General features: G+C 42.4%; 2 protein-coding genes across 2 annotated transcripts; one reads left to right on the plus strand and one right to left on the minus strand.

Moving 5' to 3' along the window:
- Positions 1-1797: 1797 nt before the first annotated feature.
- Positions 1798-5730, plus strand: LOC308323223 (uncharacterized protein). The gene is made up of 3 exons (XM_080774904.1): positions 1798-1918; positions 2534-2642; positions 4929-5730. Exons 2-3 carry the CDS (start codon positions 2539-2541, stop codon positions 5365-5367), a joined length of 543 nt encoding a protein of 180 aa, XP_080631030.1. The 5' UTR covers positions 1798-1918; positions 2534-2538; the 3' UTR covers positions 5368-5730.
- A 7934-nt stretch (positions 5731-13664) lies between these two features.
- LOC308323284 (keratin, type I cytoskeletal 19-like) lies at positions 13665-18583 on the minus strand. The gene is made up of 10 exons (XM_080775007.1): positions 18332-18583; positions 18245-18283; positions 18000-18205; positions 17245-17327; positions 16891-17047; positions 16588-16749; positions 16034-16159; positions 15448-15665; positions 14494-14618; positions 13665-13994 (listed from the first exon to the last, which is right to left on the minus strand). Exons 1-10 carry the CDS (start codon positions 18543-18545, stop codon positions 13792-13794), a joined length of 1533 nt encoding a protein of 510 aa, XP_080631133.1. The 5' UTR covers positions 18546-18583; the 3' UTR covers positions 13665-13791.
- Between the last annotated feature and the right edge of the window lie 1892 nt (positions 18584-20475).

A 20475-nucleotide genomic window follows, 5' to 3' on the forward strand; every position in this document is an offset into this window, starting at 1 on the left:
GTAATGGTGACACCCTTAAGGCCTTCCTGAGGCCTCACATTGGGACGGACAGATGTTTGTACAGTATGTGTACATAACAACCCCAAAAACACAACACCTCTGGCATGCGGCTGTCACCGGCGGAGACGTAATCATTCCTAGAGCTAATTATGTATATCCTGAAAGCCGTTAATCATGCCGTATTTATCCTAAATTATGGCTGTCAGATTATATAGTCTCTTTGGAGTTCCACAATGAAGTCGGCTTTACAAATGATGTTCATTATAATATTGATCAGTAAGTAATGTTTGGCTGCGGTTTAGTTACAGTGATGTAACTAAATCTGTAATGCACTCACTGTGCTCTCTTATACAGTATGGAGTGTTGTTGTCATTATAAACTACAGCTTTAGGTAGAATCCTCGTGGTGTACAGTATATGTTAAAAAGGAACCTGTGTTCCAATGGATCCAATTAAGTATTTAATATTATTTATTTAGTCAAGAGCTCTTGTTAATAGTTTCAAATGAATCAAAACATTTTCAGAGCTTTTCCCCAAATTCCAAAACAATCGCTCTTCGTGTGAACTGAGCGGTGCAATAATCATAATCATAACAATAATGCAGTGATCTTTGCGTGTGCGTGTGTGTGTGCGCACTCGCACGCACGTGTGTGTGTGTGTGTGTGTGTGTGTGTGTGCACGTGTGTGTTGTCTTATCTGAGACGTAGTGGAGTAGAAGTAAAAGTACAAGTACAGAAAATTGGAAATACTCCAGTAAAGTAAAAAAAAATGCCTCGAAATGAACTTGAGTAAATGTACTTAGTTACTTTTTACACCACTGATAATCAGACGGTGTTGCAATGTGTGAGGTCGAGCCTAAAGGAATGTGTCACTTGCCAGCACCTGCAGCGTGTACTGAACATGCACGCACACGCACACACACACACACACACACACACACACACACACACACACACACACACACACACACACACACAGCCATGCACAGTCTCCTTCTTCATCCTAGTCAAGTTCGAGCATGACATTTTTCCATGAGCTTCTTCAGTACTGTTTATATAGTATACTGTATGTATACATACAGTAGTACTATACACACCCTGTACGACGTATGCCATAAGAACCAAGGAGAAGAGTTAATGTAAACTGTGTGTGTGTGTGTGTGTGTGTGTGTGTGTGTGTGTGTGTGTGTGTGTGTGTGTGTGTGTGTGTGTGTGTGTGTGCGTGTGCGTGTGTGTGTATAAATATTCATTTATTTATTTCCTTTGCCAAACATACATTTCTAAAGTGAATATATTGAAGACTGATGTCAAGAAGGGAGCCGGTGCAGGGCTACGGTACAAACAACATTGCCTGTCTCTGTGGACAAATACAAAATGAACGAGTTGGACAGTTATTTTGGTCAGCAGGGGTCAAGTGCCTTGCTTAGTGGCACATCGTCATGTGGTTGATGAGTTTCACCTGGTCTCTCCTGGAAGCATTCTCCATTTGAGGACGTTTCTCATTACACAAAGTCCGTTGAGTTATCCTCCTCCAGCAGCAGTTCACACACAATTCTCACCAGAATTATAGTGTCCTAGTTTTTTATCCTTTTGTACAACCACAGCTTATTTAATTTAATTTACAGTAGGTGTACTATACAGTAGGTGACTGTACGTACATGTAGTTACCGTTACCCCAGCGACTACACAACAGACGTAAAACCAGCAAATAATGAGTGAATAATGGATGAGTGGCAGTGCCAGTGTTTGCTTCTTGGGTGCGTGTGTGGACCGGTGTGGACACGCCCGTGTTTGTGTTGCAACAACACAAGAGGTGAAGTCTGAAAGCGGGGATCTTTCCACCTCTCTGTGTGGGATCTAAAAGTACGGGATCTCTACGACGACGTGGTGTGGCGGAAAGTTGTTCAACTCAAAATATAGGTGAATATATTTCATTTTCTTTTAGAGCCCTTTTAGATGTGATGATGTGTTTTAATCATCCTGTTAGACTAGGTTTATTGAGACGGCAGCAGATGGCAGTATTCTTTTATGTGTGCATAATACTGTCTGTTTGCGTGAACGTACAGTATATGTGATATAACCCTTGGTGGTGTGACTATATTTTAGCGTGAGTCACCATATCAAGGAGAAAATAACGTCAACACATTTAAGTGTTTATACAAGGACTCGACACACTCTACTCTATAATTTGCAACATATGCGCTTTTACGAAAAATTGTTCCAACTTCGTTTGTTAACCCATTTTGGGCGAGAAACCCTTTTGGTGTTAGCATTATGTTATGCTTTAGCTATTGAAAAATAGCAGATCTACAAGCTCATAGCGCGCTTGTAGGTCTGCTATTTTAAAAAAATCGAAGAACGACTGACACAGAAACATAGCTTTTTCAGAAAACTGTCAAGATTTAAAAGACATTTATAGAATCGTTCCCAGCTCGAAATGGGTTAAAAAATGATTTATTTTTAGTGTGAATGAACAAGTGACCTGCTTAGAAAGACTATATTATAAACTTTATGTCCTGTTCTCCCACTCTCCAGCCAAGATGCCAGAAACTGCTGAGGCTGTGTCAGCCACTCTCACTACTAACAGACATTGCACCGTTGAAATCACCAATGTCAGCAGTAGCTACTGCCTCATCAACCCCAAGTGAGTTGGAAACACTTAACTTACAGTATACGTACAGTACCACGATTACAAGTTGTAAACAAAACAAAAGTAAAAATGCAAAAATCTGAGGAACTGAAAAAACAAACTGGACAGTCAAAAAAATATATATACGCTGATTATTCAATCAATCCAAAGAGGGTGGGATGGAATGGAATTAATTTAAACTTGGGTGGGACTGGCTCGGGGGTAGAGCGGCATCTCCTCCAGAGTTAGAGTTGAAGTGTCCTTGAACAAGACTCTGAACCCCTAATTGCTCCTGAAGAGCAGGCTAGTGACTTGCATGGTTTCCTTTGCCATCGTTGTATGAGTGTGTGTGTGTGCGTGCGTGCGTGCACGCACGCAATGTCATGCACAGTCTATTTAAAGCGCCTTGGATAAAGGCGCTATATAAATGCACCATTTAATTCATGAGGCGGTCAAAATAGAGAAAATACACTGCTCGCCCAGTATCAGACTTAGCAGAGACGCTGTAGCTAGAACAGATCAAACTGAATGAAGAGTGCATCCGCACGCTCGGATCAGTGCGAGGATCTCTATAATTTGTGAGCTTTTGGTCAGAGGCCTTCTTCAAAGCCTTGATGAATTAAGTTCTCTGACTGAAAGGTTGAAGACTCTGTGATGTGCAGATGGCCTTTTCATTTAACTTAAGGAGATAAAAAAAAGAACCGTGGTTAATTATTGGTACTTATCCCTAAGAGACTGTCCATCAGAAGAATCTCCCAAAATACAGTATGTCCACATGTGCTCCACGATAAGCACATCCATGGAGCAGCCAGTTGGACCCTGGGCTCCCCCAGAGTCAGTGTCCAAGTGTCCTTGAACAAGACTCTGAACTCTGACTCCCGATGTGCTGGTTGGTGCCTTGCATGGTTTCCTCCGCCATCCTTGTCTGAATGTATCTGTGAACGGGTGAATGTAATGCACAAGGTTTATGTTTATTTTTATTTATTTTTACAATTCTACATGGGTGAATAGAATACATACAGTACAGTATAAACCTCAATTGATCAAATCACTATCACTATTCATCACAATTGTTCTGGTTTAACTGGTTTAACTTTATTTGGTTCGGTTTCATTTTAAATTCAAGATTTTGTTTGAAATGTGTAAAACAAAGAAACAAGCAAGTCCATATTCACTCTAGACTATATGTATTTATTTATTTTAGTCAGTGGGATCACGCTTGTACATTTATCCATATCTGGCAGGGTATAGCCCATCTCTTGGACGGGTGTTCTTTTTCTTTCATGTGTGTGAGAACATCCAGCTATCCATCATGGAGTGACAGACGCCGCCTCATTGCACATTGCATGCTGGTTCACTCGCTGTTGCTTACAAGTCCATAGCAGCACTTGCCCAGTCACACTCCATCCATCAGCGTAAGCTGTTTTCACCCTGGAAAAACCCCTCCAACGCTCAGAAAGTGCAGTTAAACTCTCTAGAAAAGTTACAAAGCGTGGCATCCTTCTGTTACAAATGTTTGTTTTTGTTTTTTTCTAAAACAGAATGTTAGAAAAACATGTTTTCTTTTTGTTTCGTTTTCCAAGAGATACCACAGAGAGAGTCCACAGGGCGCAGGTTGAGACTGAAAGTGTTTCAAAGTGTGCTTTACAGATGTGCCGTTTGAGAACATCATGTCCTGCCATTTGCAGTTCAGTAGATTGTCAGTGCATTGTCAGAAACAGAACAGTTCAGTAGATTGTCAGTGCATTGTCAGAAACAGAACAGTTCAGTAGATTGTCAGTGCATTGTCAGAAACAGAACAGTTCAGTAGATTGTCAGTGCATTGTCAGAAACAGAACAGTTCAGTAGATCGTCAGTGCATTGTCAGAAACAGAACAGTTCAGTAGATTGTCAGTGCATTGTCAGAAACAGAACAGTTCAGTAGATCGTCAGTGCATTGTCAGAAACAGAACAGTTCAGTAGATTGTCAGTGCATTGGCAGAAACAGAACAGTTCAGTAGATTGTCAGTGCAAATTGTCAGAAACAGAACAACGTCATTGAGAAATACGAGCATTTGCTATCCAGATTCCCTGAATAGTTCCTCTGCTGGACACTTCTTTCCAGTAGCAAAGCAGTAGACTTAGCATTATAGGCTAACCAATGAATAAAACATGCAGGGAAGACATGCATTTTCAGAACATCTTCAGGAAAAGATCAGGAACGCATGAAGAGTTGGAATGGCACTTTTTGGGGATCCCTGGCATGGAAAGGTTTTGGAAACACTGTGGTAAACCATTGTCTCTCTCTCTGCCTTCTTCTAGGGTGTACATGAGCAGTGGTTTCAACTACCACGCGCCCCAGCCCACCGTGCGTCCGACGCGCACCGAGGTGTGCTCCTTCACCAAGGACGACAACACGGCATCGGGAGCCGTGGGCCTGCTGACCTACGACCTCTTCCACATGCAGAGCAGGACGTGCGCCCAGCGCGTCGCCGTCATGTTCTCCGTGCCCTTCGACCGCAACCTCTACTCCAACCGCCTGGCCGTGGGCGCCTTCGAGACGTCCCGCGACTGCGACAAGGCGCTCTACGAGCAGATGTACGACGGGACGGAGGACCTCAGCAAGTTCGTCCGAGCGGATAAGGCCAGCGGCAGCGGGCTGGAGTACAGGGGGGCCACGCCTTTTGACCTGAGGGCCACCATGTCCAGTATAGGGAAGGCCATTGTTAAGGTGGAGCTCTACGATAAAATGGGGCGATAGTGTCGCAAGCGCAGTGGTTCTCAAACTTTAAAATGTCTCTGACAGTGTGCAAATGGAACAGGGTCAATTTGGTTCCATTTGTACACTGTCAGAATGACAGACTTGTAAGACTTTAGACGGGTGCATGTGCTAAGTACTAAGAGTCCGACAGGCATTAGTCCGACACCTTACCACATACCCTAACCTAACACACCAGTGACACCACACATGTGTCGGACCAATGTCTGCGCCCCAATTTAGACCCCCCCCAAAGGAATCCCCTTTGAGAACCACTGTAGTAGCGGAATCCACTGTAGCAAGATGCCGTCTGTCAAACATATTATTGTGTAATGTCTGTGCTGTGTCGGCGACTCGGCAATAGTTTGTCTATTGCACTTTGACCTCTGCATAAAATACATTGCATTCAGTTTTTAATTTGTAATAATTAAACAATCCTCGCGTTACTCTGTGTGAGAGTTTGTGGTTTTCTTTTCCCCAACTTATGCACATGATTTTATTCAATTTAATAACTACAATTATTTGAAAATTATAGTTGCTAGTTACTTTGTAAATTTTGATTATTACAAAACATACATTAACCACTTCAGTCCTAAATACATTTTGTGACCCGAGCTTGTAGATCTGCTCATTTCAAAATAATTGTATATATGTTTTTGCATTGAGTACTTTTTACTTTTGGTGCATTTAAAATTTTACTCAGAAGTACATTTTGATTACCAGTCTTTTACTTGTACATTGCAGTATTGAGACTTTTACTACGACTTTTACAACTATAGCAGCAGTATTTATTAAACACCACAACGCTCTGGGACCCCCAGCATACACAACTATAGCACTTTATTGGGGCATGAATGTCTAATGAGGTTTGCTGGTCGTGGGGCATCTGTTTGATTTGTATATTGTTCACTGTCAATCAAATGTACCATTATTTTCTCTAGTTTCTTCTACTCTAAACTCATTATTGCATGGTATTTAGTGTTGTAATTGAAGAGTCACCCTCACTAATGAGGCATTGAGAGTCAGCCACAATTCTCTAATTGTTCTCAACTGCTTTGAAATAATCTCTCATTAGCATCTGACTTACCTCATATCCATAACGTAACTATCACAACACATTGAGACGTCTCCGTGACTTATTTCAGGAGGGAGACAATTAACCGAGACATCTTGAAAGATGATTTGTGAGGCATGAAAAACCCATGGCCCATGAAGAAGAGCATATTACCGTGATCCGTGCACGCCGAGCTGTAGACCTATTACCTTTTCTACAAGGTTTATAATTGTATGTCTGTATTTGTATCTCTGTATTTGTATGGTCACGGTACCATCTGCATCAGTTCACAGCTCATCACACCGATCACTCACTCACTCACTCAGTCACACCAGTTTGGAATCAGCAATCATCACCACACCCTAGTATAAAGCACAGAACTTTTGTCTCAGTCAGTGAGGTGCACATCACTGCCTGTGGCAGGTCTGTATCCCTTCTTCTACAAACATTTCTACCATTTTACTCTTCATTACAAAGCATTATATTAACACTGATACTGATGATTGGTTTTAGACCTCCAAATACACACTGGTGAACCGAACTGATGAGCTGGATGTGCTGTAGAACTGAATTGGTGAGTTTATTGTTTGAAATGTTTGAAGTGTTTCAACTGTTTTGTTTGTTCTGTTTTAATTGTTGCATGGTTGTGAAGCTTTTTCAAGCTAAGCTCAGTGAACATAATGAACACATTGCTGTTGTGCATAAGAATCGTACAGACGTACACGGGCAGCAAAGTCTTTCCAAGATGACAGAGTTTGCAGCGGATATACTCAGCAAAATACATTTTACCATTGAGATCTTGTGTCTAGTGTAGCTTCATGTTTGTTTGCTCATGCTCCACAAACGTACTCATAACAAGTAAAATCTGTAGTGTTAATTTATCCATGTGACATGACACTCCCAGAGTAAAATTTACCACATGAACCCTATAGCGTCCCTATTCTGGGCATGTCCTAAATACATTACTTCTCGCAGCTTGCTGCGTTCTTCATCGACGCACAAGCCAAGTGACCCACCGCTAAAAGAGTTGTACTCTTTGTGTTTTTCACCCTGTCACTCTGAGCATCTGCAACCAGATTCTAAGAATTGAAGAGAAGCTTGGAGACGAGGCTCGTTTTGCTGGGAAGAGTTTCAGAAACCCATTGAGCGGCTGTGGCTCAGGAGGTAGAGCAGGTCGTCCACTGATCCCTGGGTTGGTGGTTCGAATCCCGATCCTTGGGCAAGAGCTTGAACCCTATACTGCCTCCAATGAGTTGGTCGGTGTGAGCTTGCTATTGGCTATTCTTGTTTATTCAAGATCTCCTCTTACGGTGTGACTCGCCGCCATTGGTCTGTGAATGTGGGAATTGAGGACGCTGGTGACTGTTCGCCGCTTCACCTCCCGATGTATGAATGAATGAACCATTGTAAAGCGCTTTGAGCACTTGGAAAAGCGCTACATAGATGCAATGCATTTGATTATTATATAGTGAATTATTCAAAATATATGAAACATCTGACAAAAACCTTGGTCAAAACTAGAAGGTTGCGATGGGTTGTGAGCTTGTGGAGCTGATGCATTCTCTATTCTGCATATAGTTGTTATACGTACTGTATTGTCGTTGTGGTGGAAAGTACATATTTACTTAAGTACTACTGTACTGTACTGTAATGTTGAGCTATTTGTACTTTACTTGAGTATGTCCAATGTCCAGTACTTTTACCTCTACTCCACTACATCTCAGAGGCAAATGTACTTTCACTCCACTACAATTATTTGAACATTTTAGCCTACTAGTTACTTCATAGATTTAGATTATTATTACAAAACATACATTTCAAAAGAAACACTTCAGCCCTATATACATTTCAGCCATTTGGAAATGGCCACAATGCACTGCGATGCCACACATTTTGACCTTGTAGATCTGCTATTTTCAACAAATATTTATACAAACTTGAAATGGGACATTCTGCACAATGAGTAACTTTTGGTTTTTTTAAGCCAATACTTCCTGAGTATCCTGAGTATTGTAGAGACTCAGAGTAGAGAGAATTTCTACATTGCAGTATTGATATACCTTATACTTAAGTAAAACATTTGAGTACTTTTTCCACCACTGGCCTCGAGCTGTGCATGACGAGTGTCTGTATGAGATGTAACTACTAAGAGAAGCTAATGGTTCTGGAATCAATTGCGTAGGGAACTACTTAGACATCAAGGCCTACCACGTCTCCCGTGGGCAGAGCCAGCATGAAGGTACGTTGGGTGTGGGATATAAGCCCATAGTCCAGCTGACGTGGTATTCCCCCCCTCACTAAATCTGCTTAAGATCACCGATTAGTTCGTTTATAAATGCAGCCCTTTTTTAAAAAAGCCCCTGTCTGCTTCAATAGCATCCAGCTTTAAACTGGCACCTTTAGAAATTGAAATCAAAGGATGGCTTACCAGTGGACGAGTCGAGGGTGCATAGCTTAATGAAACGCACAAGGGCTCATCTGTATTTGCCTTGACATCGCAGGCTATGAGAAATAATATAAGCCTCCCTGTTGAAGCTATTTGCGTTTGTCTGTTGATTGAGTCTGGAATGGCAAAGTCCTTAAAGATAAATAATATCGACTCGACTGCTTTGAATTAGAATACAGAAGATATTTCTATGTATGGCATACACTATAATACTATATGGTACAGAGGTTCTCCCACTGCTTCAAACGCATCACTTTGAACAGGGAGGAGTGGTACTGTATATACCGTATACTAAAGCTGCACATACATGTAACTTCTCCTCTTCTAACACGGATTTGAACCTGGTTTCTTGTTTAAAGGGATAGTTCACATTTATTGAACTTAAGTTGTACTTAATAAATATGATTAATACAGTGGTTGAAACTGTATTAATTAGTCCCGTGGTGGGAGTAATTCTGCTCTGGTTTTGGTGAATATTAAGTAGTTCCGGTCATTTTGTGGGGGGCATGCATTTAAAGTAAATTAATCCACAAAACTAGCGTCATTTGTATTGTTGACCTATTTCTAAAATATTAGCGCAACTTTCGTTCAACCTTGAACTGTTTTTTTTATGCGTAGTGATATGGACACAAACATAGTTCAGTGTGATAGAGGGGTAAAACATATGGTAGAAATTGGTCAACAATACAAGTGACACTCATTTTGTGTATTAATTTACTTAATGCGTGGCCCCCTGTGCCCCCCACAAAATGACCGGAACTACTATTTCACCAAAACCAGAGCAGAACTCCCACCACGGCAAGTATGTCAAACAGCTTAAGTTAAAAAATTCTGAACTACCCCTCCGACGCACGGTGGACTGGGACGCTTGGTAGTTGAAACATAGCAAGTGCCATTTGTTCAACATTGTATTCTGAAGTCTTACTACTTAATATTTCATCTCTACGCTAACTGGATAAATGTGCATATTTCCGCCTGCGACACTTAACAATAACACATGCATCGTGTATTGAGCAAACAAGTGAGAATGTGTGGATGCATTGTGTCACAGCCATGTACTGTACTGTAGGTGGTGGTTGTTAGTGTAATTTAACCGTGTAGTCCAGCTTCATATCTGACAGTATAAATTATAGACCAAATCAATAACCGAGAGGAAACCTCTTGTTATAATATCATTTGGGTTTATTCCAGAGAAGAGATCTTACAAGCGTTGGTAAGGCATAGGTCCAGATATGTTCTTCTAAACATGCATACAGTGTTACAGTACATAATATTATGGGATGTTAGGTCTGTTTGCGCGTCAACCATCATGACTTGCGTAGTTCCCTGGGCAACTAGGGTTGTTTACATTTTAAGCAGGCAACTCTAAAGGCATATACAGTAAACGTATTCCAAGGTTAACAGCCCAACGGATGAAAAACACAATCAATGCAGTCTGTGAACTGCAAGTACTTTAACTAGGGCTGTGAATCTTTGGGTGTCCTTCGATTCGATTCCGATTCTTGGGGTCACGATTCGATTCAAAAGCATTTTTTTTCCCCATTCTCGATAAAATACATAGGGTTTCATCACAATCTACTCCAGCCAACTGAAGTGACTATACTACAGTAACTTTAAAATGTACTGTGATTAGGGTAAGCTTACATTTCATATTGATTTTTGGAAGTTATGAATCGATTTTGAATCGTTCATAACGAGAATCGCGATTCTAATTCGAATCGATTTGTTTTTGGCACCCCTAACTTTAACCATATACACATAAAGTCAGTCAAGAGGACATGCTAAAATTGCCTAAGATGTCATAACTAACTTATCCATAACTAATGAATATATTGATTCGATCACAGATCTATCAGATCAAGGAACTCGCCAAGTCAAACATGGACGAGATCCTGCCTGCCAAACGGCAGCAGATTTGGATGGTGTGGTGGAATTCCTGGCAGAGGAGACTTTGAGTTTATCTGGCCGCCGCAACGGAAGGAGCAAAAATAGCAACCTTTGACAGTTCACAAAATGGGTGTGTAATGGCGAGGCTGGCAGCCAGCGGCACATGCTGTGTCTTGTGCAACAACTCCCCTACGCTGCCAGGCAATCCCAGTGGGGCCTACCTTAGCTTTTCATTGGCTGGGGCAGCTTTCCACAGCAGTACACTGTACTGCATGTGGGAATCTTGGATGGCGTTCAAGTTCTTCTTAACCCATTTTGGGCGGGAACCCCTTTTGGTGTTGAGCATTATGTTATACTTTAGCTATTGGAAAAATAGCAGATCTACAAGCTCATTGCTTGTAGGTCTGCTGTTTTTGAAAAATCGTGAAAATGTGTTGCAAGAATGAATATATATTCTTTCAGACATTTTTTTTTACTCAAATGTTTGCTTCTGGGATGTCCCTGGAACTACATATTTTCAGATGGGGGTCCGTAGCCAAATACAGATAATTCTGGACATGAAATTGTTGAGCACCACTAACACAGAAACATAGGTTTTTTTAGAAAACGTTTAGAAGACATTTTGTAGAATCGTCCTCGGGTCTAAATAGGTTAAGCGACACAGCAGATTTTGACAGAACGTCAACCCGACGTTGCAGAATCAGGGTCCAGCAGGGAGAAGCCAGTTCTACCGATTAGGACATTATCGGTTCATGTTCTAATTATACTGCTCAGTAAGTAAGACATTCATGGTGGTTACATCACATGCACTCTTAAACCCCAGGGGGGTCCAAGGGGTAAAATCTAAACTGGAACCGGACCAATTGGGTCTCCATTTACCCGCTGAGAGCTGTTCATGAGGTGGACAGCTGCTGCCCCCGACGGCAACGTCTTGCAATGGCTCAAGACGTTTTAAAATGCAAAATAATAATAATAATAAAAAAATATGTATTTGGGAATAAACAGTTGTGGCTATATTATAAACCAGAGCTCAATCAGTGAGAGAAACAGAGAGAAGGAGAGTTATGGGTCAGACTAGAGCTCGATCATAGTGAAGGAGAGAGAGGAGTCCGGGGTGTAGAAGTGAGAGCCTATTTCACGCCGAAACCTGAACATCTTTTGACTTGGAAAGTTTATTATGTCTTCAAAATGCATAAACAGTTTAAGGGCCCCAGACGGAGATCTCAGTCCTGTTAATTTGTATGCCCTGATGCCCAAGACGGAGATTGATTAACAAGATGGAGATTGATTAACAAGATGGATATTAATGAGATAAAAACCGGTCGCCGTTAGAGTGTTTTGGCTACATTCAGCTGCTACATCCACCTCCGGGATAACATCCGGCCCGTCGGTAAAAGTGCTCCGCTGCTATAAATCACTGGGCACATTTATTTAATGGATTAAATAACCCCGGGCAATTAAGGTGTTAAATATAGGAATTAATATACCTGTCGGTTTCTATACTTCATAAAAAATAATTTCACACACTTCTTTACACATTTGAACCTGCGATGTGAAGTTGAGTTGACGGTGCTACTGTATGTAAGTGACACAGTGACAGGACGCCTGCATCATTTCCTACAGGTCAATAACTCATTAGACTCTTCTTAACGCGTTATTTTGCCATCTCTCTCTGGTAGAAATGTCGATGTTGTCACATCGTCAAAAACGCCTCTCTGTCTTACCCAAATGATAGGCCTATACAGCAACATCTGCACGGATGCTTTCATTAACCTCAGGAAAACAAAGCCGCCACTGAGGCATAGCTCCTGTAATTTATACATTCCAGGAAGACATTATTGAGTTCCTAACCACCATTCTATCTGCAATCTGAATCCTGCCGTTTGCCCGTTTCCCTGCTAGGTTCATTATGCTTTTGCAGCATTAACTGGTTACTGGCACAAAGAAGCCTTGATCAAAGGTTTTTGCTTGCCGCCACCATTACATTTGCATATACTGTACAAGCCATACATAATATAGAGGGATAAACTAGGTCTGTTTAGCCTCAATCCCTGAAGTACTGTCGAGCGTTGAAGGCCTATTGGAAGAGTGACATACGGTCCCAATAAACAGATGGGGACGGCATTCACTGCACTAAGCAGAAACTTTTGTTCCTCCTCGCTTTGAAACGGGGATAAATCCTTGCACATATCTCTCCGTTTTCCACTCCTTCAAGCGCGTGTGTTCTCTACACCTGCGCACCCTTGGCGTGCGCTTGCTTTCATCATGTATTGTAGTGTCATGTGTTTGCGTGCAGTATTTCTGCCAGTGCTCGGCATTAGCTCTGGCAAATATCTGAAGAAATGTAGGCCTATTTACTTATTGTATTTGAATATGTATTTAGCAGGGTGTTTTTTCTAAAATGTTTTTAACTTTTTATGATTTATAAAAAAAGAATGAATCTATTCTCCATTAGGTCAGAGCTCTGATATGAAACCGGTTTTAGCCAGTTGTGGTGAGGAAAGTCTGAGGGAGAGTGTGGGTGTCATTGAGAATACCAAATTAGCAACATATATGAATACACAATATATCCAACAGGAAAGACTGTGAGTTCCAGTTACATTTCTACGCCTTATAACAAATCTCCAAACTGCCCTGGATTATAGTGTTGTTGTTTTGTTTTTGTTTTTTTTACAAATCAGCTACATTCGGCTTTGAACTAAGAAACACAAAAAAAAGGAAAATGGAAAGGAAATGTGTTAAATAGTTTACTCACTGGTCACTGGTATTTTGTGTCTTGATCGTTTGTTACCGTTATTTAAGTTTTGTTCGGGGCTTTTCTGAACCTTTACTTCATAGATACCTTGTAGAGAGAGAACTTCAAACAACATTGTCAATCATTAATCATGGACGGTCACACAACAGTCACGGCAGATTGTATTTATTTTATTTGCTGTTATTTTGAGGTTTTTTTGTGGGGACTGGGGCGGGGTGTAGTGTACTGTATGTGAATGATTGGTGTTCAGTGGTGGTGAAATAGTGGATGGACGAGTCGGTCGGTCTACTCCTCTTCCACCACCACCTCCTCTGTGATGACGCTGACCACCTCCTCGCCGAAGCTGACCACTTCCTCAATTACCTCCGTCACTCCGACTACCTCCACCACCTCCGTCACTACCTCTGTCACGGTGGTGGTTGTGTGGCTGGTGACGCTGGCTTCTGCCACGACCTCTGGAATGACGGCTGCTACGACGGCCGCTGCAACTGTGGCGATATAAGGAACCATTCAATACGTCGCTGTTTAAACTGCATGGACGACTTCATCACTTTTCAATCTATCTTCATATAATTGGTACTCACATATGTTCATGATATATCATAAAAAATCTACTGAGTCTCATAGGAGGGCTGTGGGCAGTTCGTAAACCCGTCTTCCAGTGACATCATCAATGGGGGAAGCTAATAGAAACTGCAGGCTTTCTATTCGTTTTCACAATAATACAAATTAAATATTTTGTGAAAAGAATCTGCCTAACGATGATGTCACTGGAAGACGGGTTTCTGAACTTACCATAACCCTCCAATGAGACACAGACAAAAAACATTAGTGAGGACCAATTGTATGAAGATAGGTTGAAAAGGGTTGAAGTGGTCCAGCATATAAACTGCTGTGTGGCAGGTCCACAACGTTTCAAATAAAGCCTATAATAATAATAATAGCATTATTAAGAAAAGAATAAAAGGAAAGTTTATTTTCTCTGACCTGCAGCTACAACCACAGGTGCACTCTTCATGATTGATACCACCTCAGTGACCTTGGTTACGGTTTTGCTTCCTCCTCCGACTGCGAGTCCGAGTCCGAGTCCTCCTCCTCCTACAACGGCACCACTATGAGGAAGAGAGAGAGAGAGAGCACTCAGCCAGTCAGCCATGAAGTGAAATAACACAGCAGTACGTTCTCCAAGGCTGCCATCTGCAGGCTGCTTCCATGCAATTGCTCATACAGTAAATGCCAAACACTCACTTCATTTTATTAAATGGCGCTACATCAAATTAAAAGATGTATGTCTCTGGGCCATGGCTCAGTGGTCCTGAGAAAAAGACGTATGTCTAACTCAGTCATAGTCACTAGACCACTGGTTCGGTTCCAAAACACTGGGTCAGGACCCATTTGTGGGTCGTGGACACACTTTCATGGGTCCCTTGATTATTATTATTTTTTTCCTACTTTTTGCTTCTTTAAAAAAAAAATATCCCCCAAAAAAACGATCTTTTTCAGTGATTTCATGAAAAACTAAGAAATTCCATGAATCCGAAAACAAATGTTTAAGTAGTAGTGTAGTAGAACTATAGTGCAGGTCCCGGTCAAACGTCTAATCTCTCTTTTGGGTCACGGGCTAGGCCAAGAGGTTTGGGAAACGCTGTATTAGAGTTTGCCAAGGGCTGCTTTCTCTTGTCGTGACAAAACAAAACAACAACTCGCCTACCCTATTTCTCAGTCCAGTAGCCTGCTGTATTTGTTTGCCTTCCTACCCTATTTCTCAGTCCAGTAGCCTGCTGTATTTGTTTGCCTTCCTACCCTATTTCTCCGTCCAGTAGCCTGCAGTATTCTGTGGCCTACCTACCCTATTTCTCAGTCCAGTAGCCTGCTGTATTTGTTTGCCTACCTACCCTATTTCTCCGTCCATTAGACTGCAGTATTCTGTGGCCTACCTACCCTACTTCTCCGTCCATTAGACTGCGGTACACTCCGATCTCCATCTCCAGGCGGGTCTTGATGTCCAGCAGGGCCATGTAGTCCTGGCCAGTCTTCAGCGTGTCGGCCCTGATCTTTGTCAGCTGACCCTCCAAGCTCACCACGGTGGCCTGCAGCGACATCATCATGGCTCCGTAGCGGCCCTCCAACTCAGCCAGGCTCAGCTCCAGGGAGGATTTCTACAAACAAGGGCACATTCAACACAGACACACACCGTTTGAGCTGAGCTGAAGCCATTTTGGTTGTCTTTTTTTCCCCCTCCATTCCCCACAGACATTGTTCCCACTGTAGATAGATGCAAAGGTTGAAGGTCACTTGAAGATTGAGTGTCCTGATTTTTGTATTTTTTCCAGTTTTTCACGCGTTTATGAGGTGACAGTACTTCCTTAGACCCCTTGGTGTGGTTATGTCCAAAAAAAAGTGACAATTATTTAGTTTTACAACAGAGTTAAATTCACACCAGACTTTACAGTGCATTCGTATCCAATGCCATGATGCAACAGGCATCCCTGCTACTCTGTGCTGTGGGGTGGGGTGGTTGTCTCACCATGCTCATTAGGGACTGGAGCTCCAACTGCAGGGTCATCAGTGTGTTCTTGCTTTCCTTCACCTCCAGGCTGCTGGTCTGGATAACTTCTACGCATGTAGTCACCTCTGCTGTAACTGTTGCTGCCTGCATGAGAGAACACAGTGTACACACACACACACACACACACACACACACACATCAGCATTGAGAGGCACCATGCACACACACACAAATCAGCATTTCTCCACCTTTCACATATTTCTGATAATGGGGCCAAGATAACAATTCCCACACAGTGGGATTTGTAGTAGAGGAAAACAACAACAATGGAGAATCAACAATCAATTGTCAGTGCACTGGAAGTATAGGAAGGCTATGTAGTATTAAGTACTGTATTTAATGTACAATGTTGAGGTATTTGTACTTTACTTGAGTAACTCCAATATCCAATACTTTTACTTTTACTCCTCTGAGACAAATATTGTAATTTTACTCCACTACAATCATTTGAAGACTTTAGTTAACTAGTTACTTGTAGTAACTGTCATTGCCATGCTAGTGCAGTGTCTTGCCTTTGCCGAGAACCAGGCCTCTGAATCTTTGTGGCTCTTGGCGATCACGGCCTCATACTCCTCTCTGATGTCGGTCATGATGACGCTCAGGTCGGCCGCCGGCGCTGCTTCCACCTCCACGCTGACCTGGCCGCCTAGATGGGCCGTTATGGACATTTTCTCCTGTGGAATCAAACGCAGTGACGTCGGAAACACTGGCAGAGAGATGCATCTGCACCGGGATGCAGTGCACCTTATACCATCTTGGTGCAATACATTACACCGAAACAACAGTAGCTATTACACGATGGACGGTGGTCCTACCTCCTCGTGATTCTTTGTCATGTACTCTTTCTCTTCCTTTAGCCCCTCCAGTGTCATTTCCAGGTCCGTTTTCAACATAGCCAGTTCTGCGAGCATCATCTTCAGGCCAGCAATGTCAGCGTCCACAGCCAGGCGAAGGCCAAGCTCACTCTCATACCTCAAATGAGACAGAGACAGTGTGAAATAAGTCAGACTTATGTATGTACACAAAAAAGAAAAGAAAAAAGAAAACATGTAACCTACAGTAGCATAATTTATTTCCCATTTGCCACAAATTAACGAGTTTGTGCCATTGATTTTTCTGGGATTGTTCCGATTGCTCAAGCAAGCATCAAGTTTGCATGTCAAACGTACTTGATTCTGAAGTCATCTGCTGCCAGCTTGGTGTTATCCACCTCAAGGATCAGCTCTGCGATCACAACGCCAGCAGCCATGATCTATCACACGCAAATAATGACTTGTGTCTTTACATCCTCTGCATCAGTGGGCATAATCATCATGTAAGAACTTTCATCAAATCAGTCAGAAAGCATACCCAATCTTGGATATTAAAGGCATATGTTTAAAGTAGGCCTGGGCAATATATGGATGCATATTGATATAATATCCATATTGTGGTATGAGATTAAGCATCTGGGATTTTGGATATCGTTATATAAAATTTCTATATATTTTCCTGGTTTTAATTAAGCCCTTTAAAAAAGTCTGTACATTTTAAATAGCAAAAATAGCCAATGTACAAGACAAAGTGTATTATCTTAAAACTATATTATCGTCACAATATTGATATATGGTCAAATACATTGTGATATTTGATTTTGTCCACAAAATCAAAAGCAACACCTAATATACTGTAACCTTCACTACAGTGGTCCTCAAAGGGTTGTCCAGGGACCCCTATAGAGACCCTGATCCCTGACCAGTCTATGACTCAGAATTGTGTACTTTTGGTTCCATTTGTACACTCTTGAGTTACATGGGGTCCATGGCCTCTAATGCATACCAAACTGTGGGTCCTTGAAATTAAAAGGTTTGAGGACCGTTGAGTACAGTACGTTCACTACACATGTCATCTGTAGCCATCAGAACAAGGTCGACTTGAGCCTTACCTTGGCCCGGAGCTCATCAATGACGACAAAGTGGGCACTGAAGTCCCGAGAGGCCACCACGCGGCTGAGGCCCCAGGCCTTGATCTTCTCTTCCAGTTCGAAGTTGGCCTTCTCCAGGGCGCCCACCTTGACCAGGTACGTTTCCAGACGGTGGTTCAGGTTCTGCATCTCCATCTTATCGCTGACGGCCTCCACTGCGCCTCCACCTCCACCTCCACCACCTCCTCCTCCCATGCCGAATCCACCTCCACCTCCTCCGAGGCCGAATCCACCTCCACCTCCACCTCCAAGGCCGAATCCACCTCCACCTCCACCTCCCATGCCGAATCCACCTCCACCTCCACCTCCCATGCCGAATCCTCCACCAGAGGCGGAGGACATGCGGACCCCCATGCCCCCTGCTCCTCCGTACACGCTGCCGGCCTTCATGGACATCATGCCTCCTCCCATGCCCATGCGACCCCCGCCCATGACGGCGCCTCCACCGCCGCCCATTCTGGAGCTGCTGCGGCTGGAGGAGAAACTGCTGAAGGCGGAGCCCGTCATCACTGCAAAGAGATGAAGGTGTACCTGTGTGCGAGGTGCTCAGATGGCTGAGTAGAGGTATCCTCCCCTTCCTAGATGTATATATATGCCAGGCTCGGTGGGTGTGACGCCTCTACCTTTTGAAGCCGAATGTGGAATGTGCTGACATGGATTCCCTGAGGCGATTTTACTGATTTCACATTTTGTTCACTTTTCTGTTTCTCACTCTCCCAGTCCCACATGTGCATGCATGTATGCATGCATGCACGGCACGAGCACACACAAACACACACATACATATATGCTAGGGAGGGAGCCTTGCTCGGCCGTTACTCAAACTGTTGACATTGCTATTGGATATTGTGCATAATATTATACAGCAAGCAAACATTTGTGTGGTCTTATTTAAGTCGATTATTATGCAGTCAACACTCTGGCATGGTTTAAAGGTCTCTTCCACACACCAACGCAACTTGTTAAATATGAACATCATCTCCATTATAGAGATATTATAGTCATTCCCTCGTGTTAATAAGCTGTGCATTGTACTAAATACACATTCATTAATTCTGTATGGCGTTGCATAACAACATAATGTGGAATTGTTCCTTCAACATGTTCCCTGCTCCGTTTCGTTTGTGACAGAGAGAGAGAGAGAGAGAGAGAGAGAGAGAGAGATAACAGGCCCACGGCGACCTGTCAGCCCATTACATGTCAGCTAGATCATTGGAACGATGACGCCTAGGGGACACTTCATATCAGTTGATTTTACTGTAGTAAGTGCAAGTTCAGGCACCTCACAATATTATGTAATGTGCTGCGCCTTAGCTGAGGGAATTTTAAAGTGTTGAGCAGCTACAGGCGTTCCATGGCATGTTTAAAGATTAGTTTCACCAAATAGATTGTTTTTTAGATGAGCTGACATCGTTTTTTTTAATATTCAGCCTGTACTGCATTTAAAAGCTCAAACACAGATCACATAAAGTTACCGGTGTATGTATGTATATATATATATATATATATATATATATATATATATATATGTACATACACACACATTTCCTATGCCTATTTAAAGTACTGTATATAGGCCTATAATGCACTAAGCATAATTGTATAGTTGAAGTATTTATTAACAGTTTGAAGAATTTCAGTACATTTCAAGCACAACTCAATACAAAAACTGTTAACTGTGGACGACACCACAGTCTGAACACGTCTGAATCAGTGATCAGTGATATTCAGTCCACATGCGTGCGTGCGTGTGTGTTTTACTGGCTGTATTGTTTTGTTATATAAGTTCATGTAACACGAGAGCACCTGTACCTGTACCTCCACCTGCAGCTATACTGCAAGTGCAAACCCATCCTACGTGAAACTCTGAAACACTTTGCGGTATGTGACAAATGGTTTGTTTGTTTGTTGTTGTTTTGAGTCAGCACAATCTCATAAATTGATGAGAACGGAAGGCAAGACCAGACCGCTGCAGCACTCTGATAGTTATTTATATAAGTGTTATTTATATAAGTGATATACGTGTGATTTGTAGGACAATGAGGCTCTATGCACACAGAATAAAATTAACCGATCTTCCTGCCTCCGGGCCTCTTCCCACTTCCTTCACAGGTGTTACCGATGATACTAATTAAGGCAATGCTCCATTTAGTGTACGGTGGTTCTCAAACTGTTTTTTAATTTCAAGGACCCCAACTCAGAGAGTGTAGGCCTACAAATGGAACCAAATGGACCCTCTACAGTGTAGACTGTAGAGGGTCCATTTGGTTCCATTTGCCCTGTGTGTAGACTCTAACTGGCTTCATCTTACGTCCATATCAGACCCGGGGAACGCTTTGTCCATATTCTTTTACGGTCTATGGTTTGACCAGAATGGAACAGAGCCCATCAGTAACACCTGTGAACAGCAGGGAAGTGGCCTGGAAGTAGGAAGACT

Source organism: Protomyctophum bolini (assembly GCF_963924005.1).
Source record: "Protomyctophum bolini genome assembly, chromosome: 11".
NCBI classification, from domain to species: domain Eukaryota; kingdom Metazoa; phylum Chordata; class Actinopteri; order Myctophiformes; family Myctophidae; genus Protomyctophum; species Protomyctophum bolini.